This window comes from Thalassophryne amazonica, chromosome 10 (assembly GCF_902500255.1).
Source record: "Thalassophryne amazonica chromosome 10, fThaAma1.1, whole genome shotgun sequence".
Lineage (NCBI taxonomy): Eukaryota > Metazoa > Chordata > Actinopteri > Batrachoidiformes > Batrachoididae > Thalassophryne > Thalassophryne amazonica.
The window spans coordinates 88,400,111-88,422,586 of record NC_047112.1 but is presented as its reverse complement, the minus strand read 5'-3'; the positions used below and the strand labels follow the sequence as shown (position 1 = coordinate 88,422,586).

General features: G+C 38.8%; 1 protein-coding gene across 3 annotated transcripts in view; it reads right to left on the bottom strand.

The window, feature by feature from the left end:
• usp24 (ubiquitin specific peptidase 24) overlaps positions 1 to 20,460 on the bottom strand; it is a 154,139-nt gene extending 133,679 nt beyond the window's left edge. For all 3 annotated transcript variants that reach the window (XM_034180428.1, XM_034180429.1, XM_034180431.1), the window contains exon 1: positions 20,071 to 20,460. In XM_034180428.1, the coding sequence (XP_034036319.1) occupies positions 20,071 to 20,349 (279 nt within the window). In that variant the 5' untranslated portion in view covers positions 20,350 to 20,460. The remainder of the gene's footprint in view (positions 1 to 20,070) is intronic.
• Positions 20,461 to 22,476: the final 2,016 nt, after the last annotated feature.

Sequence of the window (22,476 nt, the reverse complement as noted above, 5' to 3'; positions counted from 1 at the left end):
CCATATTATTATTATTTTATTTTAGTAAATGACTATGTTGCCATTGATTTTAAAAGGACCAAAATGCATATTAGTGTTTTCACTTTCTTGTGTCATCTGTGTATTTTTAACATGTTTACAATTATATTATGTACTAACATTGAACTTACTAAATAAAATCACACATGCACGCATACATGTACACAGACGCCACTTCACTTTTAATATATAGATAATTTACCGCCCCTGCTGGAATGGCTTGTGAGTCCAGAATGTAATTATCAATGCCCATTGTTCAGTGTTGTTCGCTAATATCTGTAGTTTCTCCAAAAATGTTAGTCCTATCAATGTTCCGTTTTGGCGCCATTCATCCCTCACACAAAATGCATAAGCATACCAAACGGCAAATGTCAGCGCTCCCCAGTTTGTGTCCGATAAAAGTTATACACATGCACGCCCACATACATGTACGCAGATGCCACTTTGCTTTTAATATTGTGGCAAGTTGCATGGAAGAATGAAAATCGAGCCAGAGCATTTTGTTTTTTCTGCATTCTGCCTCAAGCAGGTGCTTTTATTTTTACACACCCACAAACAGAGACAGGGGCAGAAGACATCAAATGCAATACACTTCCCAGTCATGGTAACAGCAATATGGCACTTAACTAAACTGACTAAACCAACTTCAGAAACACAACAAATCAATAACACTAACAACACTGTAAAACTAACTTGAACCACAATAACAACATTTAAATCCTCAAACTCCTATGGTGCATTGCAACACAGCATCCATTGTTCACTGTTTTTGAGCTAATATCCTTATCATTTTTGCAGCATTCATCCTTAATCCAAAACACATAAGCATAACAAACAACAAATGTCAGCTCTCCAGTTTCTCCATGATCGAAGCCACACACCGCACACATGCACACAGAGGCCACTTGGCTATTATAATATAGATGATGATGATTATAAATATATGTCTGTCGATGACACAAAGTTGTACAACATCTCGACAGAAAAATAGACCAACCTTACAATGTCATTCAAGACAATCTAAGATAAAGGGTGGTTGTGAACCTTCTACTCTGGAAACAAGCTCACTAACCTCTTGGCTACCACACCTGTCCCACAAGACCTAAATAATGTGCAAAAACTGTCACAAAATTGGTTTCTAAAGTTTTTTTCAGAAAAAATGTAAACAAATTATGTCAAATGGTGCACATCAGATGACTAATGTGCTTGCTCCACATATACTATAAAATGTCCAATATACATATGTCTGTAATAGTGTTTTGACTATGACATCATCATTTGACCTCTTTGTAACTTCATCATGCATTTATTCATATCAATTAATCTCAAATATTTGGTTGATCTGCTTTTGATCATTCACCTAGACTTTTGGTTGTTGAGACATACAAATATAAAGGTGTTTTCTGGACCATGTTTTCCTTGACTTTGATATTTGCCAAACTACTCCAAAATCTGATCACCTCCAGATATCTATCCAAGTAATATTCCCATCGTTAGATCCATTTAGGTTTCTTTGTTGTTGAGCAGTGGTCGAAAGAGCATTAGAAATTTGTACTTAAGTTCAAATACTGTTCCATTGATAAAATAATACTTAGTTACAGGTAAAAAGACTGGTATTAAAATGTACTTAAATAAAAATGTGCTTCTTAAAAATCACTCAGAATACTAATTACTTTTTAATAATTGATATTTAATGAATAATCACTAACCATTGAATCAAATCAGAGGTCCATGTAGAAAATAGCAACTTTCAACACATTGCTATATTACTGATGAAGTACATATGAATTGATCAAACTCAACCCATTAGTGTTCTCAACAAATAAACACATAAAACACAAATTTTGTCAGTTTTCAACATGCTAAAAATATTTTTAATATGTATAAACAGTTTGAACTTTTCCCAGTGTGCTGCAAGCAAACAACTGGGCCTATATAGGTCTTGAGGCCTATTGGTGCTGGTGCTCATCTCCAGATTCCGTAGCACCAAGCAGATGAGACTCTACAACACTCGTTAGATGGGATACCAGTCCGATACAGGTTACATTGCCAGCCTTAAAACTCTTGGACATGCTAACAGGACTTGCACAATTCAGTTTCTGAACCTTTTGTTAAGTTTCAGTAGAAGCTGATGTTCAGGTTCAGCAAAATCTCGCAGGCTTTGGATGTGAACAGTAGATCAGCACAGCTAAAATGCAGTTCACGTGCAGCCAATGCAGGTAGAGCTGCATTTAGCTTGTTTTGTCTATGACCGGCAAGTTCTTGATGACTGGGAAAGGGTGATGCATGTTTTTTAGATGACTTAGACTTAGATACACTTTTTTGTCTTTCATTCTCCAACAAATGTGCACAGAATGAAATTTCATTGCAACGGGCTCAGGACGGGATTAAAACACCAAAAATATATTATGATATATAATAGTTTAAGAGAATGCTGTAAGGTGCAAGGTGCAATAGTAAAGTGACCTGTGAAGTTAACAGTAGGGCAAAAAAAAAAAAAAAAAAAAATTGTTCAAGTGGTTCAAAGGTAGGAATGAGTAGCATGTTTGCACTAAAGCTCCTTCCACACTGGGCCTGTGTAGAGTTGCATTGTGCTGTGTTTCTATGATGCAGGAATGGCTGCATATGTTTGCACGGGGGGGCTTTGGCCCACCCCTTCTTCTTCTGTGGTTTTAAAGCTTCACTCCCAGCAATCTCCAGCAGAGTCCAGCAGGATGAATCAAATCTAGCAATAAAGGTATGTACTGATAAAACACATAAAGGATTTTTTGCCAGACTGGCGTAGGGTGGCGTACAATTGTGGAGTCATGATGTACAGTAGTGTAGTGTTACGTAGACTTGCATACAATAGCAGAGTGGTACATAGATTTACGCAAAGCACTGGATGCAGTGCTCTACGCAATGAAGCTCTCTGGTTCCACAATCAAGAAAAAGCATATTAATAAAAATAAATAAAAATTTGAATGCGCACATGCCCAAATGTGTCTGTGCTGGTTTTCTTTAGGAATAATTACACGGATAAATATTTAACCACCAAGCAGCTCCCCTGCCCCCCCATTGCGCACCATGCAGCCTCCAGCCTGATGCACATTTGCACACCACACATGATTTGAACATTGATGGAATGAAAATGTTTCATATTAACAAAAACAAATTAATCATATGATGGCGCCTTTATAGCAACATATGTGCAGTTAAAAGCTCCGATTACATTTGGGAAACCGGCTCTCATTGCAAAATGTGCTGTAATGTTGGAATTTGGATGATGAGATTCAGATGATTGCATTCCACACAGCTGGTGGCTCGGCTCAATGTTGACTGGCACACGCCTGACCGATCAGCCAGCTCAAGCTGAAATGCTCATGATGCCAGGATGCCCAGTGTGGTCACCACCTATGTGGGCACAGACAACCCCTGGCTCCTCACCGTATTGTGCTCTGGGCCGGCCGCAGTTCTGTGTGTAACTCCAGTAACAGTGGCTTTGGTAATTGAAATTGGTTTATGAGCCAATTATCATTTGCAAGTAAATCCTCACGTTCCCTGAACACACGCTTACGTCAGATTGCACCATTTGCAAGGTGTTTTAACAACGCTAATGCAGCCATTTTTGATGCGATATTACACATCACTTTGCGCATGCTTTTATATCCATCTGTATAATTGCAAACATGTGGGTGTGTTAATTGCTCATCACTGGTCGCTGATGCGCACATCACTCTGATGACTTCTTGTTTTCACACTATTACTTTTACATGTCCACAGAGGAACAATAGCTGTAGAAACATGCATACGCCAGCCAGGATTTTTGAGTGATGCACGGATATTTCCACGGTCATTTCACTTTTGATACATCTGAACGCTGGCGTGGAGACGGACGTATGCCAGGTTTTTGTGCGTAAGTACACTTTTACATGAGGCCCCTGAGCACCACCTTTGATGAACACTTTAACCTCAGTGAACATAGAAATAAAGTTATAAATAAATGCTTTCAATTAATGGGGATAAACAGAATTTATAAACTTAGAGATATTTGTACCTATCTTTAATATGTACAAATTCAGGAATCCTCGAGAGGCAAGAAAAATTGAAGCTGGTCTACACAAAAGAGCTACAAAACAAATAAATGGATTAAAAATGTAACTTCTTGTGAAAGGGTCCAGGAACTATCAGCATTATTATTAAAGAGGAAAAGTGGAGATATGACTGAGGTTTAAAAATACGTAACAACTGCTATTAGAAAGATTGTGCCACCTCTCACAATCTTTCTAATAGCAGTTGTTAGAAGGAAAGGTGATGTAACACAGTGGTAAACATACCACTGTCCCAGCTTTTTTGAAATGTGTTGTAGGCATCCATTTCAAAATGAGCAAATATTTGCACAAAAACAATAAAGTTTGGCAGTTTGAACGTTAAATATCTTGTTTTTGTGGTGTATTCACTTGAATATAGGTCGAAGAGGATTTGCAAATCATTGTATTCTGTTTCTATTTACATTTTACGCAACGTCACAACTTCATTGGAATTGGGGTTGTATATGGACATCTAGAGGTGATTTGATTTTGGAGTATAGTTTCATCAAAGGTCAACGTCAAAGAAAACATGGCCCAGAAATCATGTTTTTGTACGTATTGTGATGATGAAGTCACAAAGAATGATGATATTATTTCCTTTGACTTCATGTCATAATACAACATAATTGGGCCCATTCATTGGACCTACAGGGTTAGAATGACGTAGAAGTCTATTTCATGGATAATGCCTTTCTTAGAATATGAAATGCTCCATGGAGTGTAATCTTCTGTAGTATTTATATCTGTTAGGTGTATTCTTCCATTTATTTCTCTATCAGTCCTGGGGATCCTATCATTACTGGTATTGTTGTGGCCATTGTTCCTCGCAGTCATTCATTCTCAATTTCATGGTCTTTATAGTTTGACAATTTTTCAGTTACTTTTACTGAGATGTCAGTTTAGTTAAAAATTTTGGCAGGGAGGATAGCAAGTGATGAAGCGTGTCAGGTGTTGTTTTGTCAAACACGTGTTAAGATGTGCAACGGTACAGGTCATCGTCGTCATTGCATCTGTCATTTCAAAATTCTCCACAAATTTTCTTTTGGAAACAAGTCAGGACTTCATGCAGCCCAGTCCTTTTCCTGGACCCTTTTCTTCCATGGCCATGCCTTTGCAATGTCTGCAGAATGTAGTTTTTGTATTGTCTTGTTGACAATGCATGGACGTCTGTGGAAAAGATGTCCTCTTGAAGGCAGCATATGTGTTGCTCTATAACCAGGCATGCACATAGCTGGTACTCATAGTACTTGTGCATGCTGACAATAAATGATGTGCAGCAGAAAACACAAGGGAAGCGCTTCATAAGAGGAAAGCAATGACAGACTGTAGGAAAAGTGTTTCCTTCTGCTGTGAATCAATGATGTTTAGCACACACGAGCACCATGAGTACCAGTTATTTGCACCCCTGTCTATAACTAACCTCTGTACTTTTCTGCATTAATGTTGCCATCATAGAAGTGTAAATTAACAGATTATACAGTAGTATAAGATTGAATACTGATTTGTCTAACCACAGGACACATTTCCACTTTGTGTCTGTTCATCTTTGATGTCTTGCTAGCAATTGAAGACACGCCCACTGAGCCATTCTTTCTGTGTGATGCATCCATAAAAACTGTGGGACGGACATTTTTAAAGTTCAAACAAAGAGCCCGTTTTTTTTTTTTTTTTTTTAACCCATACTGTGCAAAGCAAATCAGAATTGCCACTGTTTTCTGTCACAGTTATTTTGTTTAGCATATAAATGTTTAGCGACCAGGACGAAAACCACCCTGCTCCTCCTGAATCCGAGGTTCGACCATCGGTCGAATTCTCCTCTCCAGTACTCTGGAATAGACCTTACCGGGGAGGCTGAGGAGTGTGATCCCCTATAGTTGGAAACACCCTCCGGTCCCCCTTCTTAAACAGAGGGACCACCACCCCTTGCCAATCCAGAGGCACTGTCCCCGATCGCCACGCAATGCTGCAGAGGCGTGTCAACCAAGACAGTCCCACAACATCCAGAGACTTAAGGTATTCAGGACGGATTTATCCACCCCAGGAGCCTTGCCACCGAGGAGCTTTCTAACCACCTCGGTGACTTCAGCCTGGATAATGGATGAGTTCGCCTCTGAGTCCCCAGTCTCTGCTTCCTCTTCGGAAGACGTGACGATGGATTGAGGAGATCCTCGAAGTATTTCCTTCCACCCGCCCGACACATCACCAGTCAGGGTCAACAGCTCCCCATCTGCACCGTGAACAGTGCCGGAGGAGAGCTGCTTCCGCCTCCTGAGGCGTCGGACGGTTCAAATCATTCCCTTTGGCTGTAAATCAGCTTGATAGGCCATAGACATTCATTCATTCGTGTGAGGCGGGATACACCAGGACAGGACGCCAGTCTGTCGCAGGGCCACAAACAGACAAACAAACAGACCACACCCACCCACACACCTACGGACAATTTAAAGATACAAATCCACCTAACCCGCATGTCTTGGATGTGGGAGGAAACCGGAGCACCCGGAGGAAACCCACGCAAACACGGGGAGAACATGCAAACTCCACACAGAAAGGCCACAGGAATTGAACCCATGACCTTCTCACTGTGAAGCAACAGTGCTAACCACTAATCCACCGTGCTGCCCCGGGCCATAGACAGGTGCTAAAATATATTAATTCTAATTATTACAACTGTTGCTACAACTATTATGATTATTGTGAAGAGAATAAACAACATATTTAAAATGTCTTCAAAAGACACTATAAAATGTTGGGGGACCTTTGTCCCCTCGCTCTTCTGGCTATGCCCATGTATGATCTCTGCTATCAAAATGAAAATGTACACCAAGTTAAAAAAAAAACTTGGTTATGTTCAACACGTTACGTGACTGGTGAGTAAGAAGGATATATCACATGCTCCACGCATCAGAAACAGACTTGGTGAATATTTGAAGCAAGTGAGAGTGAATTATGTTTTTAAAACTTAATTTTGTGCCAACACTGAACCTTTATTTCAATTACGCAGACTTACACATCATAATGACCTTTTAAAGAACATAACATTAAAGCACTGACGCTTGCAAGTGTTTTGTTATCTGTAGTCTGTGGGATGGTCTGGGATCTTAATGGTGTAATAGCTAGTAAAGTAAGTACCTCCAGCTCCTCCCAGGGAGGATATATATATATATATATATATCCTCCCTGGGAGGATATATATTATTGAACTTTGAAAGATAACACGCAACATGCACCATCTATGAAAAATGATAGAAATAAATGCCATTTTTACTTTACTTTTCTTGTCAAAGAAAGACAAAACAAACAAAACAAACAAAATCACACTTTGGACCTCTCCAATTTTTTTTGTTCTGTTTTGGCAAGCCAAAAAGGCAGCACAATTGCTTCCCCAGGGCTTCCTCCCAGTTGGACGCACCTGAAGACCTCCTTGGGGAGACAACCAGGGAGCATCCTCACAAGATGCCTCAAAGACCTCAACTGGCTCCTTTTTGATACAAAGAATTAGTGGGTCTACTCCGAGTCCCACCCAGACAATCCAGCTTTTCACCCTGTCCACGAATGTAAGCCCAGATATCCCACGGAGGAATCTCATTTCTGCCACTTGTATTCGTGATCATATTCTTTCAGTAATTACACTGCTTAATGTGTGTTACATTAGTATTTTCTTTGCCCACATTTTCACCTTTACCCTATCCAAAATTGATATCACAACTGATACGTTTGTTTGTTAAGATTCCTCACCATAACTCCCTTAATCATTTTCATACTTACGGCTTTCCTAAACCTAACTGACCTGATTTTAAAGTCGGAACCACAAACAGACCCACTTATGCAATAAATTAGACATTGATATACATAGAGGAGGTGATTGTCTTGTTTTTAAAATTGGTGGGTGTGGCTAATATTTAGGTGCGCTCTATAGTCCAGAAATTACGGTAAACACACGCAACGCGAACTCACCCGTGCACAGCCCTGTACCGAACATCCTGTACCGGTTCAATACAAACACATGTATCGTTATACCCTTATATATATATATATACACACACACACACACACACACACACACACAGCATCCAGAAAGTATTCACAGGACCTCACCTTTTCCGCATTTTATGTCACAGCCTTATTCCAAAATGGGTGAAATTCTGCCCCCCCCCCCCAAAAAAAAAATTCTACACATAGGTATCCCTTAATGACTCTGTGCAATTAGTTTTTTTTTGTTTGTTTTTGAGATTGTTACAAATTTACTATAAAGAAAAAAAAAAAAACTAGGAAATCACGTGTGTAATTATTCACAGCCTTTGCCATGAAGCTCAAAATTAAGCTCAGGTGCATCTAGAACTGCCACAAACAACTATTTTGATAGTCAACTAGTCAGCGATTATTTTTGCAATTAGTCGACTAGTTGGATCATATGTAATTGCAGCTTATCGCATTTTATTGATATCGATACCATTATCGAGTCTGCTTATCAATGTGATTCCTTATCGATACCTCCTTTGAATTTCTGTGTGCTAAAAGTAGGGTTGGATATCGAGAACCAGTTCTTTTTGGGTATCTTTAAGAAATGATACAATCCACTGATATCAATAGTCTTTTTCCTTAACGATTCCCTTATTGGTCCTTTCAGAGCGGCAGCTGTTTTGAGGGTATTTATCGGGAAAATAATCATTTCTCTACATGATTAGAGACCTTGCAGCGGCTCTGTAATGAACTGCTTCTGCAGTGCGACTCCACTTTTAAGCCTGAACAATGAAGCAATGCTTTGATCCACTGGCTCGTTGGTTCTTTGATTTGCTGCTCTTCAGAGGCGGCAAGTCCACTTCTTAAACCCTGTCAAAGCCATTAAAATATGTCAATCATGAGTCATGTTTGTGTGGATTAAAGTCACTAACTGGGACTCTTGTTGCAGCCAAGAAACGAGAATCGTCCTCCGTTCCGTTGGCACAGCTCCAAACACTGCGTGGCTCTCTGCCGAGACAGAGTTCGGTCAGAATTAATAATTTAAAATGAATTGCCTCGTTAAAATTTTTAAAACGACACCTCTTTCCAAACGCTGTAATACAGACAAACTGGGTGATTCTCATGAAATCAGACTTACTTGGTGGCATGAAGCATTTTGACAATCAAAGTAAATGCTATCACAATTATAAGGATACAGTTATAAACATATCATTACAGGCTATGCTGCACATGATTTAAATTGACCATCATTAAAATATTTTTTGTTGTTTTTTCACATTTAATAGTATAATTCTGATTACAGCAACGAGTCCATTAATGAATTTAGGTTCTTCGAAATACTAATTTTAATACTTGATAAAAATAAAAATGATAAACTTTCAGTGCATGTTATACTACAAATAGTTACAGTAAATAAACATGTGATATTTGGTATTCTTTTGTAACAAAAAGTGAAAATTTTAAGGAAAAGAACTTTGTCCACCACCAATTTTCTCATCTTCCGCAACAATTTTTTAATCATCATTTAAGTCCACAAGGAACTTTTATAATCAAGAAATTCTGAATGGGGGACATAATTTCCAGTGACACCCAAGATGGCCACCAGCTAAGCACCTCATTTTATTTCTCTCAAAATAAAATTTGAAAGTTCATTTGTTAGAGTGCCTACACGACTTTTCATGTCTCATTACCGATACGCAAAGTTTTTAACATTTAACATTTTAAATTTTAAAAATTCTTGATTAATATTTACCTCATCATGGTCTAAATATAAACAGCTAGGTAAAGTTTAGCTAGGCCTCATAGTGCCTTGAAAGAGCGCAGGAAAGTTCAAGGTCATTCATACTCCACAACAGCATTATCATACACCGCAACACTTGAGGACAGGTTGCGGCAGAGAGATTCACTGTTTTGGTAATGAGAAATAGATGTATACATGTATAAACTTGTGTGTATTTCTGATATAACATGATATTTGTTTAAAACTCTTAATAAAAAAGTAAAAGGGAACACTAGTGACCACTGCGGGAGAGTTTGTAACTGCTATATAGTTTTTACAAACTCTCCGGCAGTGGTCACTAGTGTTCCCTTTTTATGTAACACTGGCATTACATGTAACGTAGTATCAGGAATTGAATATACGAGGTCTAGTAGAAAAGTATCCGACCTTATTATTTTTTTCAAAAACCATATGGATTTGAATCACGTGTGATTACATCAGACATGCTTGAACCCTCGTGGGCATGCAAGAGTTTTTTTCACGCCTGTCGGTTACGTCATTCGCCTGTGGGCAGTCTTTGAGTGAGGAGTCGCCCACCCTCTCGTCGATTTTTTCATTGTTTAGGAATGGCTCAAAGACTGCTACTTTGTTTGATCAAAATTTTTTCAAAACTGTAAGGCACAACTGAGTGGACACCATTCGATAAATTCAGCTGGTTTTCGGTAAAAATTTTAACGGCTGATGAGAGATTTTGGTCTGGTAGTGTCGCCGTAAGGATGGCCCACGGCACCTGACGGCGATCTGCGCTTCGAGGCGGCAGCGTCTCACCGTTTCAATTTGAAAACTTCCACCTTTCAGGCTCTGTTGACCCAGGAAGTCGTCAGAGAACAGAGAACTTTCAGAAGAAGTTGGCATGAGAAGTTTATTCGGACATTCCATTGTTAACAGACATTTTGTAATGAAAGAACGTGCGGGCAGAGTCGCATGTCGGGCTGGACCCGACCGCGGGGGGTCACGACAGGAAAAACACCTCCGTTGGAAACCTTAACGGGCAAGTTAGAACATGCCCAAACTGTTAAATAATTTCTCAGTTACTCACTTGTTGAAAGCCATCAAAAGCCGCCTGAATTTTACAAATGGTTTTCAACACGGAGGTGTTTTTTCCTGTCGCGGCGCACACAGATTCGCCGAGTCGTTTCTGTAACGACTCGGCGAATTTGCGCGCACGTCTTTCATTAAAAAATGTCCTTAAACAGTAGAATGTCCGCATAAAGTCCTCATGCCGGCCTCTTCTGAATCTTCTCTGTTCTCTCACGATGTCCTGGGTGAATTAAGGCCGACGACGGCACCTGGAAGCGCTGCAGGACGTCCCGCTCTGTGGGAAGTCCTTACACCGACAGAAACACCCCATAATCTCTCATCAGCCGTTAAACGTTCGTGGGGTCTTAAAAAACTTGGCAGATATGAAACTCATATGAAACTAGCATTCCAGATGCTGATTCTCTATTTGACCAACTACAGAATAATTCATCTGTGACTCTCTACAAGGTGTCAGAGGAAAAAATTAAGGAGAGCATTGAATTGGTTCCTCCATAAATTAAAGCAGTTCCAAGAACCAGGAAAATACATCAAGTAAGTCAAAGGTTGATAAGTTAAATATTACAATAAATAAATAAATAAGTTTGATAAGTTAATAAATAAGTTCATTTCACTTTTAGGACATTCTCACAAAAACATCTTTGCCGAGGCTACCATAGAGGTTGGACAGTGGCTCCGAGTTGAATATGATGCAGAGTTCTTCCCTGGTATAGCTACACAGGTGAATTTCCTTTCAAGATTTCTACATCAATGAAAAATACATCTTAATTCTTGTTAGACTTGCTTAGTCAGTTCAGTTCTAATATTGTGCTGCAAATGCTCGATCAAGCCACTCTTTTAAAAATGTTTTTGTTTTACACTCAACAAAAATATAAACACAACACTTTTGGTTTTGCTCCCATTTTGTATGAGATGAACTCAAAGATCTAAAACTTTTTCCACATACACAATATCACCATTTCTCTCAAATATTGTTCACAAACCAGTCTAAATCTGTAATAGTGAGCACTTCTCCTTTGCTGAGATAATCCATCCCACCTCACAGGTGTGCCATACCAAGATGCTGATTAGACACCATGATTAGTGCACAGGTGTGCCTTAGACTGTCCACAATAAAAGGCCACTCTGAAAAGTGCAATTTTATCACACAGCACAATGCCACAGATGTCGCAAGATTTGAGGGAGCGTGCAATTGACATGCTGACAGCAGGAATGCTGACAGCAGGAATGTCAACCAGAGCTGTTGCTCGTGTATTGAATGTTCATTTCTCTACCATAAGCCGTCTCCAAAGTCGTTTCAGAGAATTTGGCAGTACATCCAACCAGCCTCACAACCGCAGACCACGTGTAACCACACCAGCCCAGGACCTCCACATCCAGCATGTTCACCTCCAAGATCGTCTGAGGCCAGCCACTCGGACAGCTGCTGAAACAATCAGTCTGCATAACCAAAGAATTTCTGCACAAACTGTTAGAAACCGTCTCTGGGAAGCTCATCTGCATGCTCGTCGTCCTCATCGGGGTCTTGACCTGAATCCAGTTCGTCGTCGTAACCAACTTGAGGGGCAAATGCTCACATTCGCTGGTGTTTGGCACGTTGGAGAGGTGTTCTCTTCACGGATGATGCGAAGGAGATGTGTTGCACTGCATGAGGCAAATGGTGGTCACACCAGATACTGACTGGTATCCCCCCCCAATAAAACAAAACTGCACCTTTCAGAGTGGCCTTTTATTGTGGGCAGTCTAAGGCACACCTGTGCACTAATCATGGTGTCTAATCAGCATCTTGGTATGGCACACCTGTGAGGTGGGATGGATTATCTCAGCAAAGGAGAAGTGCTCACTATCACAGATTTAGTGAATTTCATTTCCGAAACACTGTTGTCATTACCGCAATGTGTTTATTTGCAATTATTTAATAATTATAAAATTGTTTTTAGTTTGTAATTCTGTTTATACAATTTATAGGATTACTTATTTAATCTCTTTAACAAAAAACATTATATTTGTCAGTTTTCAAAGAAATATCCTAAAAAAACATGATATAAATCATTAGGTATCTTGCGGTAATGAGAAAAAATATGATTTTTTTTTTTTTAATTTCGAAATATAACAAAGTAATCTTTCCTGAGGCATATATACATCTTGACATAAGTGTTTAATAACCCACTTTAAAAATAACCAAAATAAAAGTATGTAACAATATATTTGATGTGATTTGATGTTGCGGTAATGATATTTTTCTCTGCATTCAATATCTAAAATACCTGTAATTTTATACAAAATTCCCAAAACAATGTCAAATAATAATGTTTTTAGTAAGTTCAGACATTAATCTTAGATGCTTAATTGGAAATTTGTCTTCAAATGTCTTTTGAAAATTTTGAAGTTGGAGTCCTTTTAAATCTGGATTTTGTGAGAATCACCCAACTACAATTGACTAAAACGTTGTTTTCCTCCCAAAATGAGACGTCCTGCATTCTTTAGGAGTTACATCCTGATGTGCAGCACAGCGAGCTGTAAGAGCTCAGCTCAGTGATAAGGAAAGACATTCATGCCAATAATGTCTGAAAGGAAATGATTTTGACAAAAACTACAGATTTTGTTTATTTCTATTTATGTTCAGAGATCAAGGATCCACCATGTAGAGTTTATTTATGTCCAGAGTTTAAGGCTCCAGTGACCAATTTCACATTTATTTACTTTAAGACTCAATAAAATGTTGTTGAAATAGAAAACCTATAAAACCTACTTTTAGTACACAGAAAATTCACAAGAGGTATTGATAAGGGAATTGATAAGGAATCGGATTGATAATGGTACTGACAGATAAAATCTTATCAATACCCATCCTTAGCTACAAGTAGGCTTCACAGGTTTTCTATGTCAACAACATTTGATTGAGTCTTAAAGTAAATAAATATGAAATTGGTCACTGGATCCTTGATCTCTGTACATAAATAAACTCTACATGTTGGATCCTTGATCTGTGGACAGAAACTCTGCATGGTGGATCCTTGAACTCTGAAAATAAATAAACTCTTCATGGTGAATCCTTGATCTCTGGACATACAGTAAATAAACACTACATGTTGGATCCTTGATGTCTGGACATAGATAGAAAAAAAAATCTGTAGTATTTGTCAAAAGCATTTCCCTTCAGACATTAACAGCATGAATGTCACTCCATAAGTCTGAGCTGAGCTCAGCTGGCTGCTGGAGTCCGCAGGTCCGCTGCAAGTCAGCCAGGACATCTCAGTTTGGGAGGACAAAAAAAAAAAAAAAAAAATTGATCGATTGCAGTTTGTTTGTATTACAACCTTTGGAAAGAGGTGTCATTTGATTTAAATGGCGATTTGCTTTGAAGTTATTAATTCCGAGCGAACTCTATCTTTCTAACTTGACTCGGCCAACACATCATTGGAGCAATGGACGGAGGACAACTCTTGTTTCTTTCTCGCAACAAGACAGGAGTCCCAGTTAGTCACTTTCATCCGCACAAAAGTGACTCATGATTGGCATATTTAAATGGTTTGAGAGGGGATAAGAAGCGGAGTTGCCGCTTCTGAAGAGGAGCGAAGCAAAGATCCAACGAAATAGTGGATCGAAGCACTGCTTCATTGGTTCAAAGCAAATAACTTGACTACTAAATTAGTTGTCAAAGGTTTTAATAGTCGACGTAGTCGTGACTAGTCGAGGCAGCCCTAGTTTGTGTGTGTGTGTGTATATATATATATATATATATATATATATATATATATATATATATATACGTATAAGTGCACAATCAGGTGTTACCATTTTAATAATGCAATGTTGCCAACCTATATCTCATAAACTAATGCCATTAGGGACATTAGAATAATCTTCACTTGGAGCCAAGCAGCAGTCATTTGAGTAAAATAATAGGTTTGTAACCAGAATCCAAATTTGTCAATTAATTTGAGAAAACACTATCTTCTAAACATACGAGGTCTATTAGAAAAGTATTCGACCTTATTATTTTTTTAAAAAACCATATAGATTTGAATCACGTGTGATTACATTAGACACGCGACACGCCCGCCACAGGAAAAACACCTCCGTTGGAAGCCTTAAGGACAAGTTGGAACATGCCCTGCTGTTAAACAATTTCTCAGATACTCACTCAACTGAAAGCCACCAAAAGCCGCCTGGATTTTACAAATGGTTATCAACACGGAGGTGTTTTTCCTGTGGCGGGCGCGCCGCGCCGGCTGTGAGCCGATGCGCCAATCCGTCCGCAAATCTTTCATTAAAAAAAAATCTCCTTTAACAGTGGAATGTCCGGATAAACTGCTGATTCTGACCTCTTCTGAAAGTTCTCTGTTCTCTCACGACGTCCTGGGTCAACAGAGGCTTAAATTTGGAGGTTTTCAGCTTGAAACAGGATGACGACATTGCCTCGGAGCGCTGCGCGATGCCCCACTCCGTGGGAAGTCCTTACAGCGATAGAAACAATCCAAAATCTCTCATCAGCCGTTAAAATTTTCACCGAAAACCATCTTAATTTCTCGAATGGTATCCACTCGGATGTGCCTCACAGTTTCTGAAAAAATTTTGATGAAGCACAGCGCCAGTCTCTCAGCAACTTCTCAGACAATGAAAATCCGACGAGGGGGCTGGACCACTCCTCCAACAAGGCGTGCTCACAGGCGAATGACGTCACCGACAGGCGTGGAAAAACTCACGCATGCGCACGAAGGTTCAAGCTTGGTTGACGTAAAAACATATGAATCAAACCCATATAGTTTTTTAAAAAAAAATAAAACGGTCGGTTTCTTTTCTAATAGACCTCGTAAATCCTTTGATTTCAGAATTCCTGTTTATTAGATTTGACACCTAAATGGATCCCCTACAAAACAGTGCTAGTAATTTGTTTCAGTTTTATTGCTGGAACTTCTGGGAAATTCACATAATCAGGGATGTGGATGTCCCCCAAAATATTGTACTCTCCGTAGTAGCATACTCACAGAGAGGCAACACTAGGTACAGGAATTATACCAATATATTGCACTAGAGTGTCTTTGTCTCAACCAGGATCTAGAAATGGGAAGTGATATATTTATTTTTAGTACCTCAAGAATGACAATTTGTGCCAAATGTACTCTCCGTAGAGCCTTGTAGTCTCCGTAGTAGTAGCTCTATACTGGAATCACTTGTAAAACTATGATGGAGGTTTTACAGCAGAAATTTTGGTCCAGTCTTTTGACTCACATTATAGGACACGGAAATAACACCATTTCCAATGCTTTGGTGTGTAACTTTTTGGAATAAAAGAGTTCTTCACAAACCTAATGTAGTCTCCGTAGTACCTGTTTTTGTTCACAAGGATCAAGCACTCAGTCTGTCACCGAAAAAAATCTAAATGGTGTTTGCTCATGAAATTCTGCATGAAGATCCCTTGGGATGTTATTATTGTGAAACAAACTATTAAGCATTATACTGAATTTCATTTTTCGTCAAAAGTGAAACACTAGTGGTACATCTGATTGTGCAATTACCGATTATATATATATATATATATATATATATATATATATATATATATATATATATATATATATATAATAACCACACACACTGGGGGAGAGCTGAAATTTGCCTGAAATAAAGCCTGATTTGTGTTTCTGCAGCTCTGTAACTCTGTGCCATGCAATGATGTTGACATGTATGACAGTTTTTTCCTCTGTCGCGTCTTCATGCATTTTTTCTGGATTAATTTGTCCCTCAACAAGCTCTTCTTTCTACATTTATCTACCTCCAAACCAAGGTAAGGTATACAATTTCCTCCATAATTTGCAGGTCATTTGAGTGTAATTTTCCGACTCCGTGTTATGAAGTTTGTCATATTTGTGGACTTTTCTGCCAAACGTATTTGATCCATGACCGAAGTGTAATTGACGTGCACACTGCAAAAACTTTTAAAATATGACGGGAGAGGAAGGAGTGAAAAGTGACAAATCACAGCCTTTTGCTGTGTCTAATTTAGCAGGTGTACGTCAGGCTGTGGTTTGAGCACGGTTAGGAAAAAATTAACTGCCGGGCTTTTATTCAAGGCTATGCAGTACCCACTTAGTGTCAGTGCTGAACTTCATTTCATACCTATGTTACTGGGCACATCCAGATTGCTTTGCCTGGTGCATGCAAGAGGATCTGAATGGTAATACATTGCGGTTAGAGAGAACATTTTGTCTGATGTGAGTGAAAATCTGTTATACAAAATCTGGTATATATAGTGTTTATTATATGGAAAACCATACAAAAGCATTGGGACTTTTGCTTTTGTGCAGTGAGTGTGAATATCCGGTTTATATGATGACTGTTTAGGCGAGTTTTACTGTACTATATAATTTTGTCCCTGTATGGATTACATAAGATCCAAAATAAATTCAAACTTATGTGCTGAATTGTTTTTCAAAAAAAGTCATGAATGATCTTCATTCCACCCTCACTAAGGAACTGACATCATTAAAAGCCAAATGACCATGACATTCATGCCCATTAGTATATTTAAACTTCTGAACACAACTGCGTGTGTGTGTCTCACATCCAGTTTAGCTATGCAGAAAAGTTAAATGAAGTACATATATTTTTATATGGCTTATCAATTCAATTTAGTGCATAATTGCAGCAAAATTAAGGCACAGAGTAATATTGATACAGATTTTAGTTGTTAAAAATATTATGACCTCCGCCAAGAAAGTTGGGTGGAGGTCATAATATTTTTGCCCCTGTTTGTTTGTGCGTGAACAGCCTGTAGCCCACAATATCTCATATATTGCTATGACATTTTTACAGAGGAGTCATGTCCTCATAGGCAAGAACTGATTACATTTTCAAGGTCATAAGTCAAAGGGCAAATTTGCAAAAAATCTGGGGAAATTGGAAAAATACCTATCCTTTAACACTGAATGAATTTTCACAAATTCATAACTGTCAAAAAAGATCAAATTTCTTTCATATTTGAGATCCTTATGTAGGATGGCATCTTTTATCAATGGACTAAGCTAGGGCTGAAACAATTAATCAAGTAATTCGAATAATTTGATTACAAAAAATGATCGAGGCAAATTCTTTGCCTCGAAGCTTCGTTTAGTCGTAGTACATATACCAGGCCTGTAGGTGGCACTGTAACGCTCCCACAAAAAAAAAACAAGTAGAAAACTGCAGAGCATGCCCATAACTAATGTAAGCGCTAATCAATGTAGCAGGCGATGCTACAAGTTTATAAAGCCACATGCTGAATAAAATAAAGCCTTTTAAGGGAAAGGGCCTGTGCTGATCGTCTGAAATGGACTTATTATGCATTTAAAGTGAAGCAGTGTGTTTATGAAGCGAAAGGAAGCGCACTTTAAATTAATCATGTTTAACTATTAAAAAAAATGTTTTTTTCAGATTTGATAAGAGTTTTTATCAACAGGCTGTAGAGTTAATTTATCATTGCAGCTATTGTGGAAATGTTGCACTCCACAGCCGTTTTTCAAAGGCTTTGTTATTCGCCAAGCATCCACAGAAAACAAGGAATTTGACTTCGGTTTGAGCTGCTCTGTACAGCATGTAGAAATATACCCTAAACACTGAATAAATCACAGCAATAAAAAGTGCAAATGAAATGTGCAGTAAGAAAAGAAAAAAAAAGAACGCACTGTCCGCAGACTAAAGAATTCACAGAGCGCCTGGGCTTATGGTTTGGCAAAGCTCCAAAACTCTTAATAATGTGAAAAAACAAATAATTACCTGGGAAAACAGAGAGAGGGAACATCCTAAACTTAAAAATTTGCAGGATGGCACAATAACATTATGCCATTGCTTAGGGAAAGCCTTGCCACTACTGATATTGTTTAAAAATATAAAAGTACTTTTTTATCCGATTACTCGATTAATCGATAAAATAATCAATAGAATACTCGATTCCAAAAATATTCGATAGCTGCAGCCCTACCTTGTACCATCTGCCTGATGGCAGTAGCTCAAACAGAGAGTGCCCAGTGTGGGATGAGTCCTTTAGGATGGTGTTGGCTCTCCCGAGACAGTGAGCCATGAAGGTCCTCCAGTGTGGGTAGAGGGCACCCAGTGATCTTCTCTGCCATTTTAATAACCCTCTGGAACGCTTTCCTGTTTGCCACCGTGTAACTGGTAAACTACTTACAGATGCAGTATGTGAGGATGCTCTCCATGGTAGAGGAGTAAAAAGACACGAGCAACTTCTGATTTATGTTATTTTTCCTGAGGACTCTCAGAAAGTGGAGTCTTTGCTGTGACCTCTTTACCAAGTGTGTGGTGTTCCTGTCCCAGGTCAATTTTGCATCTATGTGGACTCGCGGGAAACGGAAGTCCCTGACCCTTTCCACACAGGTCCCCCCAATGATAATGGGACGAATGTCTGTTTTGCTTCTCCTGAAGTCTATGATTAGCTCCTTTCATTTCATTTCATCATCATTTCAGCTGATAATGTGAATGGACCCAATCTAAGTATCACTGGTCTTTCTTGTCTGCTATATGGCATCAACAGAGCAAACCTGTAGAAGCTCTACTGCATGTATTTTACTATCAACTGTCACGTGACGACCAACAACAGTTAAAAGACTACATTATTATTATTTTATTAACGGTAGAGAAACTGTGTAGGACAGTCTGCAAACCCTGATCGAGATGAATAACTAACATTTTGACAGGTGGAAATGTGGACAAAACGTGATAATAATAGCTACATAAAATAAAAAGCGAAAGCATATCTAACTAACCAGACGAAGCGAAGCTGAAATCTGTGCAGGTGCTGCTGTGAAAACAACCAATCACCTGAGGCTGGCAGAACACAAAGTCAATGAACGCAGGCTAAACTGTGACAAATCATTAAACAGTTGATAGAGGCAAGCGATGACAGTTCCGCACATTAATCCTGCTCCACTGGCGCCTTCAACGCTCAAACAGGCTAGCCAGCTATTAGCTACATCAGCTAGCTACTTCCAACGTGCTTAGCAGCGAAATATTTCAAAGTTTGCAGTGTTAAGCAGACAGTTTGGTAGTCACTTTCAGCACACTGCCACAAGTGAAGAGTTTTTTTTCACCTCCTCCTCTGCCACACAAACTGCTAAGTTAAAGGAACGAGCCCACTCTTTTTTTCAAGTTAGCATTAGCTCATGTTCCACGTTCAGCCGCTGAAGCACAAGCTGCTCTCACCTCGCTTTCCACAACATCGTGGTATGCAGGCGGGGGGTCGAAGCCCCCTGTCCCACTGCGCCCAGTGCTCTCCCCGTCTCCGCCCGAGCCCAGCACGGGAGCAGGCCCGCTCTCCATCGGCTCATAGCCGTACCCGAGTCCGGGGCTTTCGTTCGTAAGGAGCGCCACTGCCTCGTTGATGTCATTCTTTGCCAGCCGGAGCGCCTTCCGTATCACGTCGGGGTCAGGAAAGCCCATACAGAGGAGCGTGGTTATGTGCTGCTCCTCTTCGGTCTCCATGTTTAGGGTGTCTCCGTCGCTCGGGTTAATAGTAATAAGGTGCTCTGCACAGCCTCGTAGCCGTGCACGCCGCCATGTTTACAGTCCGCTACTACTAGTCTGTCACGATCCGGCTTCTCCCGCAACAGCGCCCCTAGCGGCCGATCATCCAGTGCGTCAGCCACACCCACCCACAAGGATCCACGGGCTCTAGATTGGGTATGTGACATTTTTCAAGGGTGGGAATAAATTATGCAAGTTTCTAAAATGAGTTGGAATGGCGTGAGTCCAGAATGTATTTAGAACCATACATCTCAACAGTTTATAGAGGAAGAACTCAACCCTTTTATTTCCTGTTAATTATGTAGTTTGTAAATGTTAATTTACTGTCTTAATGTATTTATAAATTGTTTCGGTTCTTGTTATCATATACCGGACATGGGGTCAAATACTTTGCATTGTATTTAAATACAAATACAAATACTTTAGATTTCTGAATTACAAATACAAATACAAATACTTTGTACTTTTTCAAATAGAAATACAAATACTTTATATTTTGAGTATTTCAAATACAAATACAAATACTTTCTATGAACTATAAACAACAAATCAACACAAAAACTGATAAACCGGTGACAATTTATTGTGAAAATAGCATGACTTAATACTATTGATAAGTAAAGGATTGAATGTTTTATCACAAATTCACTATTATAATATCACAGGCAATAATCAAACTATCACAATCTATATTCAACACGGTGTCACAGAGATTCCCAAGTTTGAAAAGTATTTGAAAAAGTATTTGTAAAAGTATTTGGAAATACTTGGGATCGGTGATGTATTCGAAATACAAACACAAATACTTTGAATTCAAAATCAGAAAATACAAATACAAATACAAATACTCTGAAAAATGTATTTAAGTATTTTCAAATACAAATACTTTTGTATTTGGCACCGTTTCTGTCATATACACACTATTATTATCATTATTATTATTATTATATAATTTATTAGGTTATATAGCGCCAAATCACAACTAATCGCCTCACAGTGCTTCACAAACATCATGTTAAAGCAGAATCAAATGAAATAAGATTAAAACACAATTAAAAAAATTAAACATAAATAAGTAAAAGAAGTAAAATAAATAAAAGGAATAAAAAAAGACACACAATAAAATACTAATGATAAAACAGGGAGAACAAGTGTGTCTTCAGCCTGGCTTTAAAAGTCTCCATATTATTATTATTTTATTTTAGTAAATGACTATGTTGCCATTGATTTTAAAAGGACCAAAATGCATATTAGTGTTTTCACTTTCTTGTGTCATCTGTGTATTTTTAACATGTTTACAATTATATTATGTACTAACATTGAACTTACTAAATAAAATCACACATGCACGCATACATGTACACAGACGCCACTTCACTTTTAATATATAGATAATTTACCGCCCCTGCTGGAATGGCTTGTGAGTCCAGAATGTAATTATCAATGCCCATTGTTCAGTGTTGTTCGCTAATATCTGTAGTTTCTCCAAAAATGTTAGTCCTATCAATGTTCCGTTTTGGCGCCATTCATCCCTCACACAAAATGCATAAGCATACCAAACGGCAAATGTCAGCGCTCCCCAGTTTGTCCGTGATAAAAGTTATACACATGCACGCCCACATACATGTACGCAGATGCCACTTTGCTTTTAATATATTGTGGCAAGTTGCATGGAAGAATGAAAATCGAGCCAGAGCATTTTGTTTTTTCTGCATTCTGCCTCAAGCAGGTGCTTTTATTTTTACACACCCACAAACAGAGACAGGGGCAGAAGACATCAAATGCAATACACTTCCCAGTCATGGTAACAGCAATATGGCACTTAACTAAACTGACTAAACCAACTTCAGAAACACAACAAATCAATAACACTAACAACACTGTAAAACTAACTTGAACCACAATAACAACATTTAAATCCTCAAACTCCTATGGTGCATTGCAACACAGCATCCATTGTTCACTGTTTTTGAGCTAATATCCTTATCATTTTTGCAGCATTCATCCTTAATCCAAAACACATAAGCATAACAAACAACAAATGTCAGCTCTCCAGTTTCTCCATGATCGAAGCCACACACGCGC